This window comes from Cricetulus griseus, chromosome 3 (genome assembly GCF_003668045.3).
Source record: "Cricetulus griseus strain 17A/GY chromosome 3, alternate assembly CriGri-PICRH-1.0, whole genome shotgun sequence".
Lineage (NCBI taxonomy): Eukaryota > Metazoa > Chordata > Mammalia > Rodentia > Cricetidae > Cricetulus > Cricetulus griseus.
This window is the reverse complement of record NC_048596.1, coordinates 88,325,723-88,346,734: the sequence shown is the minus strand read 5'-3', so window position 1 is coordinate 88,346,734 and position 21,012 is coordinate 88,325,723. Positions and strand designations below refer to the sequence as shown.

At 44.9% G+C, this 21,012-nt stretch overlaps 1 protein-coding gene and 1 pseudogene across 7 annotated transcripts in view; one reads left to right on the top strand and one right to left on the bottom strand.

The window, feature by feature from the left end:
* The window catches only part of Mical2 (microtubule associated monooxygenase, calponin and LIM domain containing 2), a 132,370-nt gene extending 111,358 nt beyond the window's left edge, over positions 1–21,012 (top strand). For 5 of the 7 annotated variants that reach the window (XM_035442284.1, XM_035442281.1, XM_035442285.1 and 2 more), the window contains 4 exons: positions 13,039–13,146; positions 14,386–14,572; positions 15,934–16,022; positions 17,157–21,012. In XM_035442284.1, coding sequence (XP_035298175.1) covers positions 13,039–13,146; positions 14,386–14,572; positions 15,934–16,022; positions 17,157–17,555 — 783 coding nt within the window. In that variant the 3' untranslated portion in view covers positions 17,556–21,012. Of the gene's footprint in view, positions 1–14; positions 138–13,038; positions 13,147–14,385; positions 14,573–15,933; positions 16,023–17,156 lie in introns of all 7 variants that reach the window. The other 2 variants (XM_035442286.1, XM_027410100.2) reach the window with 2 other exon arrangements.
* On the bottom strand, positions 6,816–8,502 carry LOC118238557 (annotated as a pseudogene).

Here is a 21,012-nt window from a genome sequence, read left to right as displayed (position 1 = left end):
TCTGTTCCACATAGGATAAACTGTCTAAACGTCTGCCTCACACTCATTCTCCATCTCCTCCCTCTTGCCTTCCGTCTCCTGATCCAGCTGCTCTTTCCTCTCCACCAGCTGCCGACTCTGTTTCTCCTGCCAGAAAGGTAGTCATCCCTAAATCATCGCCTCCTCCACCCCCTGCATGTTCTGAGATGTTCTCAGGCTCCATTTGGCCAGCACAGCCAAACATCTGGAGCTAGGTTTGGCTGGAATGAATGTTTGTTAGATATTGTACAACAGTCCTAGAGCCGGTTTGGGTTTTGTTTAGTGTATGCATCTAGCAAAACAGCTTGAGCCTGCACTGCCAGCATCACTCTCACATAGAAAGCGTTCGTTGGGCACCAGAATGCTGAGCCCTGCCCAGATACTGAGAAAATAAAGGGGAAGCTTTGGACCCTATGCTACAATGTGGATGGAAACACCATCCCATCATAAGAATAGTCACACATTTAATATGTGGCATTGCTGAACTTTGGCATACCTGACTTAAGCAAATAGTAGTTTTACACAATAAACTTAATACAGTACTGTTCATGAAGTTTGTGAGATGTATAACGGACAAGATTATAAGAACGGAGGCAGTGATGGGAGACCTGTGTGACAGATTCCACAGGTATAGTTTTCTAGACAGAGAGATAGGGTGTGGTAAGAAGTGATCAACATGTATAAAGATAGGCAGACAGGACTGAAATGAAATGAGAGGACAGAATGTCTGATGTCACCTGGCTTTGGGGTAGCAGAGTGTAAGGGTGTACAAAGAGCGAGAGCAACACACAGCACTGTCGTGATGTTAAGGAATTTCACCCTCTCACTGGGCTAGAGTGAGCTTCTGAAGCCTACATCCTATGTTCTCAAAGGATGATTTGGGTAGCAGTGCAGAAGTTAGCTTGGAGGGAGGGAAGCAGGGAACGAGCTGTGATTTAGTGGATAGTGAAGTGTTCTGTGGACAAGAATTACTTTGTATCTGTAGCACATTTTTAACCTCCAGAAAAAGTGAGCCCCCAGCCAAACTGTGCTCTTCTGAACTTAATCTGTTGGCCTGGTTCCTGCTGAGGTCAGCGTGCAGGGCTGAACGTCCTGTCTACAGGACTTCTGTTTGGCTCCTGTGTTGTTGAGCTGGGGCGCATCCAGCTTCATGGTGTCATCTTAGCAAAAAGTTCCAAGTTGCCCCTGTCTTGTAACTGGGAGTTCTGTTCCCACTGACACCCTAACATCTATAGGGAAAAGTGTATAGAAATAATCCCCACAGAGAGATAAATAGCATTACCTAGCCCCTTCCTGGGTTCCCCACATGGGCATGAAGTTCCCCCAAAGACCAGGAGGAGGTGACATGGAGGGACACAAACAGCCAAGAAATCAACACAGCTGTATCCTGGCCAGTATCAGAGCATTGGTCAGCTGTTTGCCTTCAAGTTCCCTGACCTGTCTGGTCATCTGTTCTCTCTCCACCCCCAGTATAAAGGGGCCCTGGCTCACATCATGATGAGCAATATGAGTGGAGACAGACTTTTTGTCACCACCACCATTAGGTCTCAGGATAGATTTTCCATCAAGGATGCTTTTTCCTGCTGTGGGGAACATTGCTTTGCATCCTTGATCTTGGTGGGATAACAAGAATGAGGTGGTCAGGGCACTGGGCACAGGCCAGGCAGTGGCTCTAGTGATTAGCCAGAGCCACCTTGCTTCTCCCTGCCTAACCCTTCTCCCGCTCCCTGGGACCTTCAAGGCTGAGCTTGCCAAGGCCTTCCCTCTCTGTCCCTGATTCTTTGCTACTCTCAAAAGTTCTCTCTGCCCTCTAAGTGATACCAGGAGACAGAACCTGGGGGTCTGACAGACACTTGTCACTAGTGAGCTTACCCCCATCACATTATCACAGAACCTTTCTCATCAGGTTCTCAGGCAGTTTTTAAACAAGGTCTCTCAATAAGCTAGTTAGTGAACCTTCATTTATCCAACAAGTATTTATTAAGCTCAGTTTGGATACTTTGAAGCTCTTGGTATATGCACCAATAAATCAGAGTTAAGTCCCTGCACTATGTAGGCTTGCATTATAGTAGAGAAAAAACATATATTTATGTGACATATAAGTCAGTCATATATGTCACCAGGTAAGATAATGATTGCTTTGAAAGATGTAAAGTGCTAGCAGGAGCCCAGGGTGCTGGTAGCAAGGAACAATACAAAGAGGAATGAGCAAGACAGGCTGTCCTGTGACTGAGCTGGGGCAAAGTCAGAGAAGAAGACAAAGGTTTAAGGAGAATTTTGGGGTCCATAGTTCTCAATCTGCAGTTCAGTGGCCTCTCTGAACCAGACAGATGGAGCCCTGGCAGAGACAACAGCCCACAACCTGGAGACAGGCTAAATAAGATTGGCTTGGAGATGGCCCTGCCTCTTGAAACTTTGTTCCTTGTTTCTGTGGGCTTGATACTCTGTGGACAGAGCCTTTCCATCTCCCAGGCTAACTTCAGTCTAATAGCTTCCAGCTTGTTAGTCACAGGCCAGTGTGTCTTTCAAATGTGGCTGGGGATAACCTGGGAGCTCTTAGAAGCCACCATGGTGTGGTGGGTAAGTGACTGAATCTGTCTGGGCTTCAGTTTTTCCCTCGGTTCCCACACTCAAAGACCCCTGACAGTCTCACTGAGTCATGGCAGGCAGTTGGGGATGGAGTTGTGAGAGTTCAGGTGCAAGCCTCTTTGACAGTCTTCCAAGTCTTGGGCCTACCCAACCTTTCCTTCTCTCCCAACTTCTTGTCCTTAAGTCAACACTAGGCTTTGCATGTGTAAAGTCTACCATCATGCTAGCCTCCTCTGAGGACAGACCTGGCTGTCCCTTACAGCAGATGCTGACTTGTTGATAGACAGTTGCATTCCATCCTGATGGGCATCTCTCCCAAGAAGAAAACCTGGAGCTGGATGCTTCTTCCCTTCAGATGAGGAAGTGCTCTGATTGCCTAGTATGAAGCTGCTACAATTCACAGAAGATCAACGAAAAAAATACCTGGAAATTAGGCTTAGCTTCATATCAGACAGCGTGTGCTGATCCTGCCTTGGGGCCTCAGACCCCAACTCTTAGAGTCCAGGATTGGTCACTTTGTCAGGGGAGCAGATTTGGCCAAACTAACCCTGAGGATTATATATTACCCACAGGGATGCAAACATGAGTCACCAACCCTAAGAGACGTGGCCAGGCCTTCAGTCTATGCCTACCTTCTCAAATGATGCTTTGAAATTCAGATTGGTCCTGTGGGATTTTGTCTGAATAAGTCTTGAGGCCCTCTTTTGTACCATCAAAACCTTAGACTATGGGTTCCATGCCCAGTCTTACAACCGGTGACATTTTCTCATTTGTCTCATCAAATCCCTATCACTTACTCATTTTTTTTCTTTGAAAAGAGAAAGCCTTGTCAATTTGGTTCACAGTTTGACTGCTGACATTTGCCAAGGTTGTTGAGCTCTTATAAGAATGAGATGGTGGTGAATAATTGCACAACTGGGCTGAGGATTGCTTCACTATGGCTTGGCCAGCTGACAGAGCCTGAAGAGCAATGAGTACTACAAGAGGAGCTTCCTCTACCCCTTGGGGTGTTTGCGTTAAGACCAGATTTGCAGGATTTACTCTGAGATTTACATATTAGAAGGAGATGCCATTAATGGGCATGTTTTGGCTGGGCAGCCTGTCTTGTGTTATCCCTTGCTAGGACAGATCTCAAGGCCCCCTCCATCCTTAGCATCTTCACTCTGTCCCGGGGATAGGGCTAGGCAGCACAGTGGAGATCTCCAGTACACATCCCAGTCGAAGGGTATTTGAATATGCCAGTGCTGGTGTACATTGGAGAAGTAAAATGGAACTAAGTAGAAGAATCTAAGCTCAGAACCAGACTTGAATTTAAAGTACCACTCACTCACTGTGTGACTTTCAGCAATGTAGTGAGCTCTCTGAGCCTTAGTTTCTTTCTTTTTTAATAAAATATTTTTCAGTATGAAAAGGTCTTATTAAAAGAAACAATGACATCATGTAAAAATGCAAAAAATGGTGCAATTATGGCAAAATGTTTAAAAATATCTACACATTTAGCCAGGTGTTGGTGGCGTGCGCCTTTAATCCCAGCACTCGGGAGGCAGAGGCAGGTGGATCTCTATGAGTTCGAGGCCAGCCTGGTCTCCAGAGCAAGTGCCAGGAGACTTCAAAGCTACACAGAGAAACCCTATCTCGAAAAAACCAAAAAAAAAAAAAAATCTACACATTTGACCCATAGGACTACAGTATGGAGTCCCATGTAAAGACGTTGAAAATGGCATTCAATATTCAGTGCCTTTTTCAATGTCTTTACATGGGACTCTGTTTCCTTACAGATCACATCCACTTTTCCTCATGCACCAATGAAATCAACTTGATGCTTACACATCAGCTTTGTAGAATAACAAGAAACAAAGACAGACATAAATAATTTCATCTTTCCTGCAGCATAGTTACACCTAGCCCAGTTTTCATCTTGTAAAAACTACATACACTCTGCAAATGCAGAAACATAGTTAAAGTGGAATTGGCATTTGTTAGATCTTTTAATCCTTTAGTAACCATTGTGCCTTTTACTAATATTTTCATACTATGAAAATGTACCTTAAGTTTCTACACATAAACCTACACTTATCACTAATCTTAGTTTCCTAGGAACCTTTCTGAAATCACTTTAAAAGTGGCAAAATATCTGTTCTGTAACATAAACAAATAGTTCTTTATACAAAATTCAATATATATTCTATTCTCATAGTAAATTCCAAACTTTGGCTTTGACACACTAAGATGATACCCTCAATATATACTGTTATAGCAAAAGGACCAACTGTTGTACAGATTAACAGAATCAATCTAGCATAGAATTAGCCACAGTGTGTTGTTCTGTTACATATCATACGGAACACATGCATTGCTAATTCAGTGTTCTATGTCTTGTTTTCAAGTAATACATTTTCCTAAATGCAGAGATTGTCAAAGTGGCAGGAAATTTTAGATACTCAAGAAAGCTTTCAAAAATAAATTACACAGGTATCTCTTATAAAAATTATTTTTCCCTCTCATTAGCAGTGCAGAACTATAATATAATTCAAAAATTCACAGAAATAACCCTAAAACAGCATGAAGCAAAAGAAAACACAAGACAAACTAGATAGCTAAAAAAATATTGACTGACAAAGTTTATGAAGAGATTAGGAGAAACTGTACATCTCTCTGAGTAGGACACAAACACACTATTTCTGTGAATGCTGTGCACTTGAGTCCTGCTTCAGAGAGCCATCTCTACTTGTAGGGCCTTTGTAAAGCTGCCTAGAAAGTTTCTGCAAAAGGAGGTATGTGATGCAAGAGACAATGTTTTCAATTTGTTTCACAGAATCACCTTACAATCTGTGCAAAACTTCTTTTCTTCGAGAGAATCAAACTGCTCTTTCTGACTGCTATGTGTATATTACTTATCAGTTATAGTAAGCATGTTAGTGAATATGTTATCAATCTGAATGCCTGCTTTAGGCAAAAAAGGACTTGGTTTGTCCTTCATGTTACCATTCCTAACTAATTGAGAAACTTATCAGTTAAATATACACAGCACCTTAGTACCTACAGTACTAAAAGTTAAAATTCTGTTCACTCACTCATCCTTCCTTCTACATCACCTTTAGCTAGAACAAGTGTTACAACAAAAAAATATTTACCACCATTGAATGCAAAAAACAGAGGTTGTAGCTATAATATGAACCTTAAAAGCCACTGAATTATGAGATCAATGCAAGACTCTTGTTTCTAGAAAACAGAATTTTAAAAGTAGGTTAAAACTTCACATGACAAGTTAATGTTTCATGGTACCAACAACAACTGGACAGGTAGAGGATGGAAAAGAAGTTGGGCAACAAAAACAGCCCATATTAGTGCAAACTTGGAATTGTAAAACTGAATCCAGTTAGACCAATGCCCATCGGCCAATGCCATCACACAAATAGCAGTCCTCATGGAGTCACAAGGTAAAGAGCCATGGCCATAGAACTAGCATGTTAATCTGAAAGATAAACATAGATTCAAACCATTTAAATCAATCTAGCTACATGTGGATTAACTTATACACATGCATTAACTTCTACGAGCACCAGTCACTGAAAATCTGAGCCCTTTTTGAGATTTTAAAAAATGAGACAGTGTTAGAAGTTATGGACAGAAAACTGCCACTTCAAAGGTTGAACTTAAAGTTACATGAGAATATGAAACAATCTGACTAAAAGTTCTTTCAGTTTGACAGAGCACATTTAATCTCATACACTGAAAAACAGTACAAAATAGATATATAAATACATATAAACAGTAAGAATGAAATCTAAGTTAGTGCTTCTCTGTGTTAGAGAGATCACAGCTAGATAAATGATATTGCCTCATATTATTCAGATTAACATATTTTTTAAAAAAAGTCATGTTAATTAACTTGGATTTCTCTACCCAGCTACTTTTTAAGAGTGCATAGTTGTCTTGATTCACCTAGTCTCAGGGACTATTTATCAAAGTTCTAGAATGATATTCTTATGCCAGGGGTGGGAAAATGCTGATAACTACACTTTGTTACCTTTCCTTCCTGAAACGAAAATATCATGAAGGTAAAAGCAAATCCCTCCCCACACCACAACCTTTACGAGCACCCATTTCTGTATACAAAGCTCTCAGCTTTTTTCAGTGTTGACAGCATTTCCCAAACAAGGTTCCTTAGGATGAGAGGCCAGTGTTGTTCTGAGGCCTGCTACTTATTAGAGCACTTTCTGAAGACACTGAGGAAGTTTAGCCACAGCATACTCAACATGGCGGCCAAGATCTCACAGCCGATCTGGGGTCTCTTACACTTTCACCCACTGGTCAGCAATGTTGTCATATTGGTAAAGAGAATGTTTCCTAATGGGTCTGAAGATATGTTCTTCAATAGACACTTGAGTTGCTCAGACAAATAAATGGAGTTTATTCTGGGAAAGTACTAGCTTTATTTATAGACTGGAAATGGAAAGTCCATATGTAAAGTCCTCCTTATGAGTCCATTAATCAGCTGTATAGTATAGGCTCCTACAGTAAACACACACTGATGATTTCCACAGCTTCCAGCTCTGTAGTAGATGGAGTCCTTGTACACAGCTGCTAAGCCCTGGGTTCTAGGCACAGTCATGGGGGTTAAAAATTCCCAGTAGTCTTTTTGAGGCTCCTAGAAGAGGAAAAATTCTCCCTGTAAGACAGCTCTTTTTTTGTGCTCCACAGCATCATGGAGTCCATTGCAACTGGCATGGCATGCACATTTTCCAACAGTGCTCTGTGGGGTCACAGCACTCCACAGACTTCAGCGAGTTTCTGCCATCATCTTCATTCACACATCCTCCAGTTGCATACATTTTACCACAGCAGTACACTAGTTTGCAGCATATTCTGGCTTGAAGCAAGGATGGCTAGAATAGCCATCTATTGGTGGAATAGTCATACATCCAAATATCATGTTCTGCCTTCTGATCAATGGAGACCTCACTGTTGCTTGGCCTGCACCATCCTGCAATGTAAATGTCATTATCTGGTGATACAAGAATTCCATCTTCTCTTAGGTCATTTGGTGGTTTGCATAGTGGAAACACTCTTCCTGTAACTATATGTGGAAATGGCACTGATTACTTCTTTCCTTAGTGTTTGTGGGCAGCATCAAAACATATGACCATATCAGAAGTAGTCATCCCAAGCCTCTGCGTAAGGCCATTGGTGCTGGATAGTCCCTTTACCCATAGCTTCTTCCATCTAGAAGAAAGCTCTGCAAACTGAGGTGGAATTTTCTAGATAAATGTATCTCCCATCAAAGGAAAACATATACATTTGGCAAGAATTTCTGGAAGGTGTACTTCTCTTCTATTCTGCTCGTGTTCAAACCACCTTATACTGCTTTCACAAACGTGTTCTTCCCAGTCAACATTTACATTATCACTATCTAGTATGCTTATGAGTTAATCTCTTGTCAGCTGGAGAAACTCTTGATCTTTGGTAACACACAGAAACTTTTTATGGATGTATCCTTTTGATCCATCCTTGAGTTCCTGATGACTATAATGATCAGCAAAGATAAAGACCCCGATAGAATTTTGTGAGTCCAAATAAGTCATATACTTAGCATATTGGTCTTGTATGGAAGGAATTTGGAAGATGCTAGCTGTAGTGCACAAGGCTTGGACATTGACCTCTGTCAGAATAACTCTAAAGGTACAGGCATAATTCAATACTAAATTCATTGATTCAGCTTCACCACCAATGATTCTAACTTCTTTCTATGTTCTGTAAGGCCAATAGTGAACATGGATCGAAGTAGGGGCTGATTGCAGCCAGAACATGTCTATGATAGGAAAATGTTTTGTGATCCACTTCCACTACAATGTCTGTCAATTCTCCTTCATCATACATTGTTTTGAGTTGCTTAAGAATACTGAAAGCATGGAAGGGGTCTATGGCTTCATTGCTTCTATCTGAAGATGGAATTCAATTTGTTGTTGGGGAAGACTTACTTAAAATCTGCCATCATGGCCATTTCTCCAAGGAGCTCTGAGAGCCTTAGTTTCTTAGCCCATAAACTGGAGATGTATCAGCTACTCTTTGGGGTGATTAGAACCTTGCAGTGATAACATATGCAAAATGCCTGAAATATTGAGCTCCCTTTCCATCTAGAAGAAAGCTCATCTACCTAAAATGCATATCTCTGAAATAGCAATCGTTTTATAAGGGTTTCCATTTTCTACCATAGCCACTTAAGAGAAAATGCCATTCTGGCTAACTTAGAGTCCAGAGGGATTTGAGACTCACCTGCAGAGCTCTGAAGGCTAAATGCATGTGATCAACGTTATGTGCCTGTCACCACAGGTAAAACTGGGCAAATGAAGACTCCCCCAAGGGAGCTCACTGCCCTCAAGGCTTGCCTCATCTCAGCTCTGAGCCTGTCATTTCCAATATCCTCATAGAAGACAGAGTGAGCACCTTGCTCTCCCCTTGCCTTAGACAGAGATGAAGAACCAGGTCAGGAGGTCTGTTCTCTGTGGTTTTATCTAGGGACTCCTCTTTGGGGGATGTCCTTGACACCCCCAAGACCCAAGAGACCACTCTGGTTCTGCTTTTTGATTCTTCCCCTTCTCACAAACCCTCAGCTCCAAACCCCTGAAAGCTTGATTCTTGCTCCCTGACTGTCTTGTGTGGGCCTGCTTAATGCTCAGAACACGATAGCTGGCCACAGATGACTCAATCTACAGAGAAGCCCTGCCTGGGCACCTGCTGTGTGAGCTGTGTTCTGGGCCCAAGATGAGGAAGTCCCACTATCTTGACTCAAAGGACCCAGCAGCCTGCATCCTCCTCCATTGAGAGCACCATATCTGCTGTGGCAGAGGTAGAGAGATGGCTAAGAGAGGACAACTGATATCAGGGATGCAGAATTGGGGAGTAGCTGAACCAGCCCAGTGAGAAAGATTACCACATCTAGAGATCTGAGCTGGAGAGGGCCACAGGGCTATGTGGCCATGTGAGGACTGTCTCTTTGTAGAAGGCTAGCCACCCCTGCAGCCTCTGGAACCGATGCTTGTGACAATATCTGTGTTGCCATGCTTGAATCAAAGTGTCTTGGAGAAGACAAAGCCACACCACTCTTGTGATTAGAGAAAGAGAGAGAGAATAAAAAGCAGAATTCAAAATGACATGTATGACAGTACTCCAGTCTCTCTGGCTACTTGCTGAGGACTTCTGGGTGCCCCGCACTGTGTAAGGCTCTACTCAAGGTCTTTTATTTTTAGTGTGTTAGTGTCTGTGTATGTCTATATGAATGTGTGCTGTGTGTAGATCCACTGGAGCTGGAGTTACAGGTAGTTGTGAGTCACCTGATGTGGGTGCTGGTAACTATACTCAGGTTTACTCAAAGAGTAAGATGCATTTAACTTGAGTCACCTTCCCAGCCCCTACCCAGGGTCTTTTGGGTGCTTCCACCCTGCAAGCTTGGGAGTGGTCTCCCCATCTCACAGTTGGGAAAACTAAGGTTCACAACAGAGAAACAATATAGGTGAGGTTAGTCAGATGTCATGTGAGATGTCCTGTGACTCATTCTAATGAATTCACTGAAAAGTAGTTTGAATTCAAAAGGAACAGCAAGCAGTGTTTTTGAAAATTATAAGACTATAAGTTATGTAAGAACTGCAAAACCAGTCCCAGGGATTCTAAAATTGCTAATTCTTAATGTGTTTTTAAATCAGATTGTCCAGTTTCACGTTTAAATAAATTCTTCACAGCCAGATCACCAGTGTTCCCCTCACCCACCACCCTCTTGAAGTCTCTCCACAAGCTATGGCTTTTGTCATTTCTTAGAAGACAGGCCACATGGTAACTCCCCAACTGGTGAAAACATGGTCCCCAGGAGGAGACTGGGTTATAGTCTCCCTTTCACAGAGCCAAGAGAGTCATTCTCCTGTCAAGAAATAGGATGACTGAATACATGGCTCAGTAAGAACACTTACTGTTCTTGCAGAGGACCTGGGTTCAGTTCTCAGCATCCGGGTGGCTCACAACCATCTGTAACTCCAATTCCAGGGGATCTGATGCCCTCTTCTGGTCTCTGAGGGTACCAGACATGCACATGGTATGTGGACATACATGCAGGCAAGTCCTCATACATATATAATAAAATGAATAACTCTAAAATAACTTTTTAGAAGGAAGATAACTCCCAGTCCTGGGAGTGATGCTCACTTTCATGATGATCTTGAATAGACTTCAAGGGCCCTCTCATCCCTTGGGGCAAGTCTCCAACCTTAGAATGCCTTATGGTCTCTGTGAATGAGTGATCTGCCATGGTTCCCAGCAGGTAGTTAGGGCAGCTGAGAGTTGGCTCATAATGAAAACACTGGGTGTGGTCTTCATCTTGGACATTACTGTCTTCCAACTCCCCACCCAGGTGACTTGCACAGCTGATTGGAACAACTCAACATGGTGTAACTATCTCAGTGTGTTTTGGGGACACCCCCAGCACACTCACAGCCCTCTTCAAGCTTCAGTGATTTCTCCCTAAGACAGGATTGCTTAGAAATTCAGTGGCATAAAGTGCTTATTAGCTAAGTAGTTAATAAGGTCTCATTAGACACTTGGGTTTCTAGTCTCAGACAGTACAGGCTGAATCTTGGCTCCATCAGGAGGCAGGTACTGCCCGTAGGTGTTGAGCACCCCTCATCTCCTTTCTGGGAGAGTGATACGGAGCCAGTTCACATGATAGGAGGCAGAGCAGGCAGTACCCAGTTAGAAAGCAAGCCTCCCTTCCCTCTTTATTTTCAAGAAAACCTTGTGTTCTACAGCCTCTATCTGAGGGTCAGAGTTGGGTGCCCCACCAGGGGATAGAACATCAGACAAGCAATAGCTTATTGTTCTGAGCTAATACACCTGAACCTTCCTAGAAGAAAGAGCCAGATTTCTTGGCTTGCACAGGTTCCTCAAAGTAGAAAGAAGTTGTGTCAAAGCAGAATTCTAATCTTTCCCAGACTAGACCTCTGGTCAGGGGTGGGGCTGAGGAGGTGCCTTGCCTGGCAGCTGCTGTTCACAGTCAAGACACATAGGCTTTGCACAGGCTGGGGAGGCCTCAACCTACACTACCCCAGAGGCCTGAAGCCATGTTCCTTATAGTCCTCAAGAACCCTCCTCATATGGAATGACTACCGAACTGTTCTTCATGGTACAGCTTCTAGACTAGCCAAAGGTGTGAGGGTCTCTGTGGCCTTCTCTCCTGCCTGTTTAGCTTCCTTTCTGTTCACCCCATGATATCTGCTTTGTCGGGAATCTGAAGAGTTAGCATCTGATGCTGGGGTGGCTCTGCTCCAGGAGCTGGGGTTCCATGCTTGGTTGCAGTTTCCCTGGATCTCCTGCTTTGTTCTCAAGCCTGACTGTTAGCACTTTAGTAGTGGCTCCCAAGAGCAGTCTCGGATTTAGATGAAAGGCATTGCTTTATCACATAAGATTCAGTGTTACTTGAGGCAACTTCTACCAGAATCCTGGCAGCCTAAATGGCTGCTAATTCTGGCCACTCCTCTCAGAGGTTGAATTTGGAAGGCAGCCAGGTCTTGGAGCCTCCCTCAAGAGCCTAGGGATCACAAACAGTACTTCTGGCCTCTTGGGCTGTGCATTATTCACCTCCTGTCCCAGCAGTCTTCTCAGTGTGGTCTGTCAGAGCTTCCCAGGAAGAAGGTCCTATTGGGACTTGGCTGGGCCCAGATGTGTGATTTATTCCATCCCCTAATTGAGCTGTTCAGTGTTGCTGGTCTGTAGCCATCCCTCCAGAGTGCTGTCTTCTGGCTGCTGTGCTTGGCCACTGAGCAGGTCATAGGGCGGGGCTAAGACCTAGCTCCTTTCTAGATGGGTTCCAAGGCATGCCACAAAGCAATGAGCTCCTGGACTTTGGTTCACTCATTTAGGAAAATGCAGATCTTTGCATCTTAGAAAACAAACCCCAGACCCGTTATGTACAAACGCCCTCCCACAGCCCCTGGCTGTAATTCCATTCTCTGTGATTTTATTGTTTGTGCTTGGGTTTGTTTCTTTGTTTGTTGCTTTTCTGAGTTGGGGGTAGGATCTCACTCTGTAAGTCAGGCTGGTCTATATCTAGCTATGTCACTCAGGCTGGCCAAAAATCCAGTCAGATTGCTGAGTTTTGGGATTCCAGGCATGTGTCATCGTGACTGGCTCTACCTCTGATTTGACAACACTGCATAGTTCATAGGAGTAGAAATGTGCACTTTTTCCTTTTGCTACCAATTTGGATGATTTCCTTCTGTCCATTTCGATAACTCTGGTGTCCTCTCCCGATGGTCTGCTTTACCTCTGGGAACTCTGGGGTACTACTTTCCTATGGGCTGGAACTTTTATCCCCTTGCCCTATGTTCCTGCTACGTGCTAACTGGCTTTCCTTTTGTCTGTTTCCTCACTTCTGCCCTTGGCTAGCTGACAGTAGGGAAAGTGTCCAGCGGAATAGGGGCTGCAGCTGAAGTTCTGGTCAATCTGTACTTGAATGATCACAGACGTAAGACACAGGCCACCTCTCCAGACCTGGTAAGGTTCCACCTGAAGATATTTGCCCAGCCTCCCCAGGCAAGAGTATGAAAGGATCCAAAGGTACTCCTTCTCGGGGAACAGGGGATGCTGAAAGTAGACTGGATCCAGCAGAGGCTGGAGGAAGCTATATTTCCTCAAAAATTGACTTCACATGGGCCCTTGTGTTCACTTTCCAGGAAAAACATGCTCCCTGCTATCTGTAGCTTTTAGGATCTATTCAGCATCAGGCCTGCAGGGCTGTTGGACAGGTCCCCCACCTTTAGCATTCGGTGTCCAACCTAAGCAGACCTGGGAGCTGAGACATGTGAAGCAGGGTGAACACATCTTCCCTCTGGCTCTTTCTGTCCTCGCTCTAAGTAGCATGTTGCCGTCAGCAACACTGTGCGCTGATTGTTGATCTGGTTTCCTTTGGACTCGCTGACCTGGAATTGCCTAGTACCAGCCTGCTCTGGCCCTTCCCTTCCCCACTTCAAGTGTGGAGGGAACTGTAAGTCACAAGCTCCCCTTTTCTTCACTCTCTTGAATAGATTTGAGGTCACACCCAGCCCTCACTTGACCCCTATCACTACAGGGGGCAAAGGCATATACCACAGCCTGTCCTGCTTCTTTTTTCTGTTGCCATGGACTACCATGATAAGCCTAACCTCAGGGTAGAGAGTTTATTTAGCTCACTATTCAAGGCACAGCCAGTCCATCATAGCAGGAAGTCAAGCAGGAACTTGAAACAGGTGGACACATTGCACTCACAGTCAAGAATCAGATTAGGGTGGATGTAATGCTGTTTGCAGTCTGAGCTCCTAGCCAGAGAATGGTACCACTCACAGTGATGGGTCTTCCCACCTCAGTTATCAAGGTAATCCACCACAGGCATACCCAGAGGCTCATCTCCCAAGTACAACTGGATTCTGTCAAGTTGACAACTAGCACTGATTATACACATTGTCACTGTAGTACCCAGTGACATTTATCCTCTAGGATTGACCACAAGAAACCAACACTAGGTAGACATATTCAAGCAATATACCCACTCATTCAGATCAGCCTAGGGGAGAGCCCTGCAGGGAGGAAACTGTGAGGAGTGTGTCTTCCTGCCCCCAAGCTCTTGTTTGCAGTGACATAAACAGCGGCCAGGAGCCCTGAAGATGCTGTGATTTGATTAAGAGTTTCAACATCCCTAGGCCTGGCCTTTAAAGACTTATTCAGCCCTAGCATATCGCTCTTTTCTCCTGGTCCCAGGAATCCGTGAAAAAGGCATTTCCCCTGAGCCTGGGTGGCAGCGACACCTGCTACTTTTGTAAGAAGCGTGTGTACGTGATGGAGAGGCTGAGTGCTGAAGGTCACTTTTTCCATCGTGAGTGTTTCCGATGCAGTGTCTGCGCCACCACCCTGCGCCTGGCTGCCTATGCCTTTGACTGCGATGAAGGTAACACTGGGAGCCAGGACAACACTGGCCTCTGGCCTGTCTTAGATGTAACTGTGTTCTGGGGTTCCAACCCTCAGGAGGAATACTTACCAACAGGGAGTATGGTATCATTAGGAATGTTACTTAGAGAAACTGGGAGACCCTACTGTGAAGAGCAGAAGCCATTGGCACCTACAGTGCACCAGGCACAGTGGCACCTACTGTCTGCTGAGGGCCCTCACTTACCTCACTCAGCCCCATCACTTTCCATGGTGCCTGTGAGGCCAAGATAATCAAACCCAATAAACTGTGTGATATGCCCAGAATTTTACCTGGCATGTAGTAAGAGCTTAATGAATGATGCCATACTAATAAAGTATGTGGGGCTAGGGAGAGTGCTCAGGAAGTTGAGTGCTTGTCTCAAAACCATGAGGACTTGAGACCAGTTCCTGAATCCATGTTTTGTTTTGTTTAAATGGGACCAGACGTGGTGGTGCACACCTTTAATTCATCAGCCTTTAATATTATGCTGCCATATAGAACGTGGGACAATATGACATAGTGCTTATGATTGTGGCCTTAAAGCTGTCCTACCTGGGGTGGATCCAGGCAGTAGCACCTACTCACTGCATAACCCTGGGGCTGTTATTTAAATTCTTAGTTCCTCAGTTTCCTCATCTACAAAATGAGGATGATGATAGGACTTGTATGGATGCTGCACACCAATGAGCCCAGTACTCTGGAAGCAGAGAGGGTAAGATTCTGAGTTCTGGACCAGCCTGGGCTACATATAGAGACAGCCTCAGATGAACAAAACAAAGAAATAATAGTTCTTAGTTCATGAGAATGAGGGAGATATATGCAGTATTTATTAGGTTTTTCCCATCATCACCATCATTATTTTCACCATCATTATTGTTCCTATCATAGAAGTGGGCAGCAATGCTCTCCTAGAAGATACCCAGAGGTCCTGAGCTGTGGCTGTTTTACCCAACACATACCCTGCCTGAGTCTTTTCTCTCATCACTGACCAGCTGTACTGGCACTCAAGATTCCAAGGATGGGGTGTGGGGGAGGCTAGCTCTCAGAGCTACCTATTTTTCTCCCTGACAACTGGTCTCGTGAAGAAATCTAACTTCTGTTTGGAGTGGGAGTCACCTGAGGGTTCTAGCACCACTCAGAGAGTCAGTCCCCCATTGCCAGCACCTTCTCTGGTTGCCACTTTTGGGAAGGCAGATAAGCCCCTGCTAGAGTCTGAGCTGAGCTGATTTCCATGGCTGATGTGTTCTGACTGGACAGTGATGAGCATTTGTTCCCACAGTTCTGTCTACAGAGAAAAACCATATGTGTGTGTGTATGTGTGTGTATGTCTCTTCTCACAGGCAAATTCTACTGCAAGCCCCATTTCATTCACTGTAAAACCAACAGCAAACAACGCAAGAGACGGGCAGAGCTGAAGCAGCAAGGAGAGGTATGTTGGTCTCAACAGTGCTGGGAGAGCCTGGAACATCCCTCCCCTTTGATAAGGTCTCTAAAGGCACCCTCAAAGGTAGACAGACTTCTCTAGCCCTGAAGGGATAGCGACTACTCCCAAATAAATAAGAGTCCCCTTCTAGAGTGTTCTTTTGTCTTAGTCTGTTCAGCAGCCTCTGGGTTGGCCCTGTTCCAGACTCCAGCTCCCTGATAGGCACCTAGCTTCTTCTAAGAAGTCGAGAAATACTTGCACATGTGTCAAGACTGAGCTGTGCAAAAGTCATGTGGTCACGCTATGCCCAGGAACCACAGGGCACTGCTTGTAGGAGGAAGGTCAGGTTTCCAGGTCCCTTCCTAGGCTTTTAAAGCAACCACTGAACTTCTCCATGGTTTGTGGTAGCGCCCCCTCTGGCAGCTCTCAGAAAATACCTTCTCTACAGTTTGATGAATCACCTAGCACTCATTGGAACCCATAACTTGAACTTTCCTAATGATACAGTCATAGGCTCACTATAGGAAAATAAGGGGAGAAGGTGAAAGAGGGAAAAAATGGGGGTGGAGGCTGACAACTCAAGAGTAAAAATTTTGGTTTTGGTTGTTTTAATTGAGATAGAATCTCACTATGTAAACTTGGAACTCAATAGTTAGTGCAGGCTGGCCTCAAAGTCACAGAGATCTATCTGCCTCTGTCTCCTGAATACTGTGATTAAAGGCATGTGCCACCACACCTTGCTTAGGAGTAGAATTTCTAATGCTATTGATTGTATTTTATGCATGGTCAGTATCTGCTTCAGTAGTTCTGTCCTGTTGGGCTTTCATACCATTTAATACTTTCATACTTGCAAAGATTTTTTTTTACAGTAAATATATTTGCATACAAATCTTAATCCCTATTTCTAATTATTCATGTGCTATGTAACAATACAAGTAGGTATGCAGGGTCAAAGATCATGCATATTTTGAATGCTAGTGAATGGTATAGTAACTTCACCCCCTTAAAATCAACTTGTGCCCACATTCAACACAAGTATGGGAGCCACCCCAGCTAGAGTTTCACTGGCTCAACCTCTCCATTGGAGGCAGCCTCTGAGATGGATTGGACTAAGTGCTTTTGCTTTACTGTCTTTCTCAGGAGGAAGGGACATGGCAGGAGCAGGAAGCCCCTCGGAGAGACACCCCCACGGAAAGCTCTTGTGCAGTGGCGGCCATCAGCACGCCAGAAGGCAGCCCCCCAGGTATCTCCACCTCCTTCTTTAGGAAGGCACTGAGCTGGCCTTTCAGGCTGACAAGAGGCCTGCTCGACCTGCCCCGGAGCCTGCTTAGGTGGATGCAGGGACTCCTGAATGCTGCTGGCCACCATGTCAGAGACAATGCTCACAACTACTGCTTCACAGTTGAGGTCCTGAGCATGGGGCTGCTGCTTCTCTGGGCCTTCTCTGAGGTCCTGGCCGTCATGTACAGGGAGTCTGAGGAATCCCTAGAGAGCATCCGCACTTGGTTGCTCAGGTTCATCCCAGTGAAGCTGCAGTGAGGCACATGCTGACCCACAGTGCCCTAACATTTCCAAGTGTAGACTGCGACGTAGTTTGCTCAGGTTCTGGCCGGTGTCTGTAACCAATTAGCTCCAAGCCAAAGAGTCCCATCCTGGTCACTTCCACCTGGCTTTGACAGGGTCGAGCATCTATTCATGGTGCTAGGGCCAGGAAAAACATGAAGGATTTTTTTTTTGTTTTTTTTTTAAAGGAACAGCTTTGTATTGTTTTGTCTTTTCATACCAAAGTGAGCCATATTTCTAGGTTTACATTTCAATTTTTAACTTTTCATAAGCCAAAAAAAGCATTATTTTTCTACAAGTATCAGTACTTCCAACAGTTTCAACTTTTATCACCAGTTTTACAAGGCCTTTGCACTTGGCAATGAATTGAGATTTGTTTCTTCCAGCAAAGTTAATGAGCTGAGACTTTAGAGCCACAAAAGAGGGCTATCACCAGACCAATGCCTTTTGATTTTTGCATACAGATGCCATCTGTTCACAATGGGTGCTGCATTTGTTTGTTTATAAAAACACATATATGTAAAATCAGTAAGGTTAAAAGAAGTTAAGTAGAGGTGTAGAATATACCACAATTAACCAAAGCACACAGCAGTGTGTCAATGCTATCTGTCCTCAGGGTCAGGGAGAAGTATTTTTACTCCTATCTTTTGAAGTCAAAAAGTAGCCTAAAAGCTTTCCCTCATGCCCACCCAATCACAGCCAATGGCATAGAGCCATGGGGCTACCACACTGCAAACATACATTTTCCTCCCACTAATGGGTACTACAGTGAAGCCGATCAGCACTTGGCCCTGAATAGCTGTCAGGCTGATGTAATGCTGAGGACAAACTATTTCAGATGGTGTCCTTTTCACCCCTATCCAGTCCCCAGCCCAGGCTGCAGGCTGAGTCAAAGTCACTGAGGGCCATCATGGTCAGGCTGTCTCTCCCTGGTGTCCTTTAAACCTGAGGGTACTTGCTGACCCTGATCAGTGAGCCTTGATGGTGGCTGCTCAGTCATGTGTCACCTACTTACAATCAGAGACCCTTCTCCTAGTGCCCCAGAAAAAGAAGAGTGTCTGGTCTTTGGGTAGTTTCAAGCCCAAAGTGTTTTCTATACTGGGTATCTGGAAAAGCCTACAGCTGTCCCCACCCAACTCTGTGATGCTCAGCTTCTTCAGCAGGTTGAGCAACTGGAGGGTTGATAAGGACCTTCTAGGTACTCAGGGTATCTACAGTCACTGGGTACAATACTGCTGTGGAGAGCTATGACCACTAGAGTGCCCTCCAAGATTAAGAAGGTCTGGTTTAAAGACAAGGCATCTTGAAAGCTTTGACATAAGTTTCTGTAAGGTAGGGAAAGAGGGGTGCATTTCTACAGAGTCTGTTCTGAAGTCATGGGAAAGACAGGGCATGACTGTGATCAAGTCTATGGGAACCAGCACCTCTGACCTTGCTGGAACTGTTGCCAGCGTGATGACATACATTGTATTTGCCCCACTTGTAGCTGGGGTTTTAATGGTCAAGCATGATGGGAGAAGCCCTTGAGTCCTATTATGTTTCATTATGCCACATGAACTCTTGAAGGTCATATTATAGTGATTTTCTCCAGCTCAGGGTGGGCTGGGATGCACTGTGGAATGCTCTGGGAAGCCAGAGTGAACTCTCTAAAAAATGTCTTTTATAGCCATAAGGAGGCTGGTTTGAATTACTCTGGTAGACAGGGTGTGTCTGTCACAAGGCCTAGACATCTGTATGTGTTGAGACCTTGAACCTTCCTGGTGGGCAACAGCAGGGGCAGGTCCTGGGAGACAGACACTCCAGAAATGAATTTGCCTGGAGGATGAGTGTGAAACCCCAGACAGAGTACAATGGACACCGAGGGGCTAGTGGGGCTGAAGGGCCTGGGAACATTTGTGGACAAAACTGGGGTTCTATGAATATGCAGATGCGGTGCATCCACTCTTGGAAATGAATGGCTGGCCGCCAGCAGGAAGGTCTGTCTCTCCCAAGCACACAGTTGTTTGTGGCAGGACAGTGGCTATTCTGTTTCCACCTCCGATGCCTTTTCCTCTTGTGATTTGGACTTGTTTTACTCCCTCGCTAAGTCCTCCTTTCTGTCTTTCTCTTTCCAACCTTACTCTGTGGCCGCCAGTGCGTTTCAGCCTTCCAGTCCTTCACCCACTTCTTGGCTGACACTCCTGCTCTAAGGTGACTGATTTTCTTGGCAATTTTCAGAGAGAGGTACTAACCCCCACCCTGCTTCCCACACCCCTTCCTCTGCGTCGGTGGTACTGGTAGCACTAATGGTGTCTTGCATACTAATGGGCTTCCTAAGGCATGAGTGGTTAGCAGCATGGGGTGGGGGTCAGCTTGAAAGCTGTGTTCTGCTTTCCCTTCTTTGGAGCCAGCCACCAACCTGGGTCCACAACAAGTGCATGCCCCCTCACCCCCGATCCCTGCCACCTCGGGCTGGCCTCTATGCATGCTTTCTCAGTTGCACCTTCAAAACCTCTTATCATCTTGGGAGGGTTTGCCATGATCATGAGACAATACCATATAAGAAAGGCTCTGAGGCCTTTGAAAACTTTTCTGCTTAGTGACCTTTTTAAAAGGACATGTCTAGGAATATCTTCTTCAGTCAGTTCTAATACGAAGAAGATTACCGATGCCTTTGATTGGAACCATAAGTGACTCAGTGTGGTGAAGTTTTAAGAGTAGACTTGTTCCAAGACTCTGTGTGGCCAGACTGACCCATGCCCTGTGCGGTGAATACAATAAAACTAGCAAGCCCGTCCTCTGTTTCAGCAGTTAATCCTAGGGCCTTGCCATGCATTTCATATGCCTCTGGGCTCCTAAGTCCCTACTGGTTCACAAACTTTAATCAGAGCAGTCATGGCCATAGGAAAAGGGCTGGCTTTCAGAAATAATGCAGGTCAGCCACTGTCCATGCTCCTGTCAGTCTATCTAAAGCACATAGTCCCTCTGCTCATTTACCTGGAACAGTGGGATGGTCACATGCTACTACAAAAACGTGGTCACAGGGAGGGCAGAGAGCAGATGTGAGTCCAGCCCCATGTCCCCAGACTGCAGTCAGAGTCTGTCTCTCATACTAGAGCCGCCCTGCCCTTCAGCTTCTGCCCAGCCCTGCATGCTGCACTTGCTTGCTGCATTGGAGCAGAACCCAGCCAGTACAAAGCCCTCTCCTCTCCTCTCTTCTTCTCTTCCAGCATTCCCCTCTCTAAAATGTCAACCAAAGAGAGCCCCCCTTGCTCTCAGCCTCTTTAGCTAGCCTCCTCCCCATCTCATGGCAAGGCATGTCTGTGACCCTAGAAAATTCATTTACAGTGCCATATGGAACCCTGTATTTTCCACATAGCAAAACGATGTTTAGGTTTATTTATGATATTTGATGCTGTAAATGAAAAATAAATATGGTTCTTTATAAAGCTCA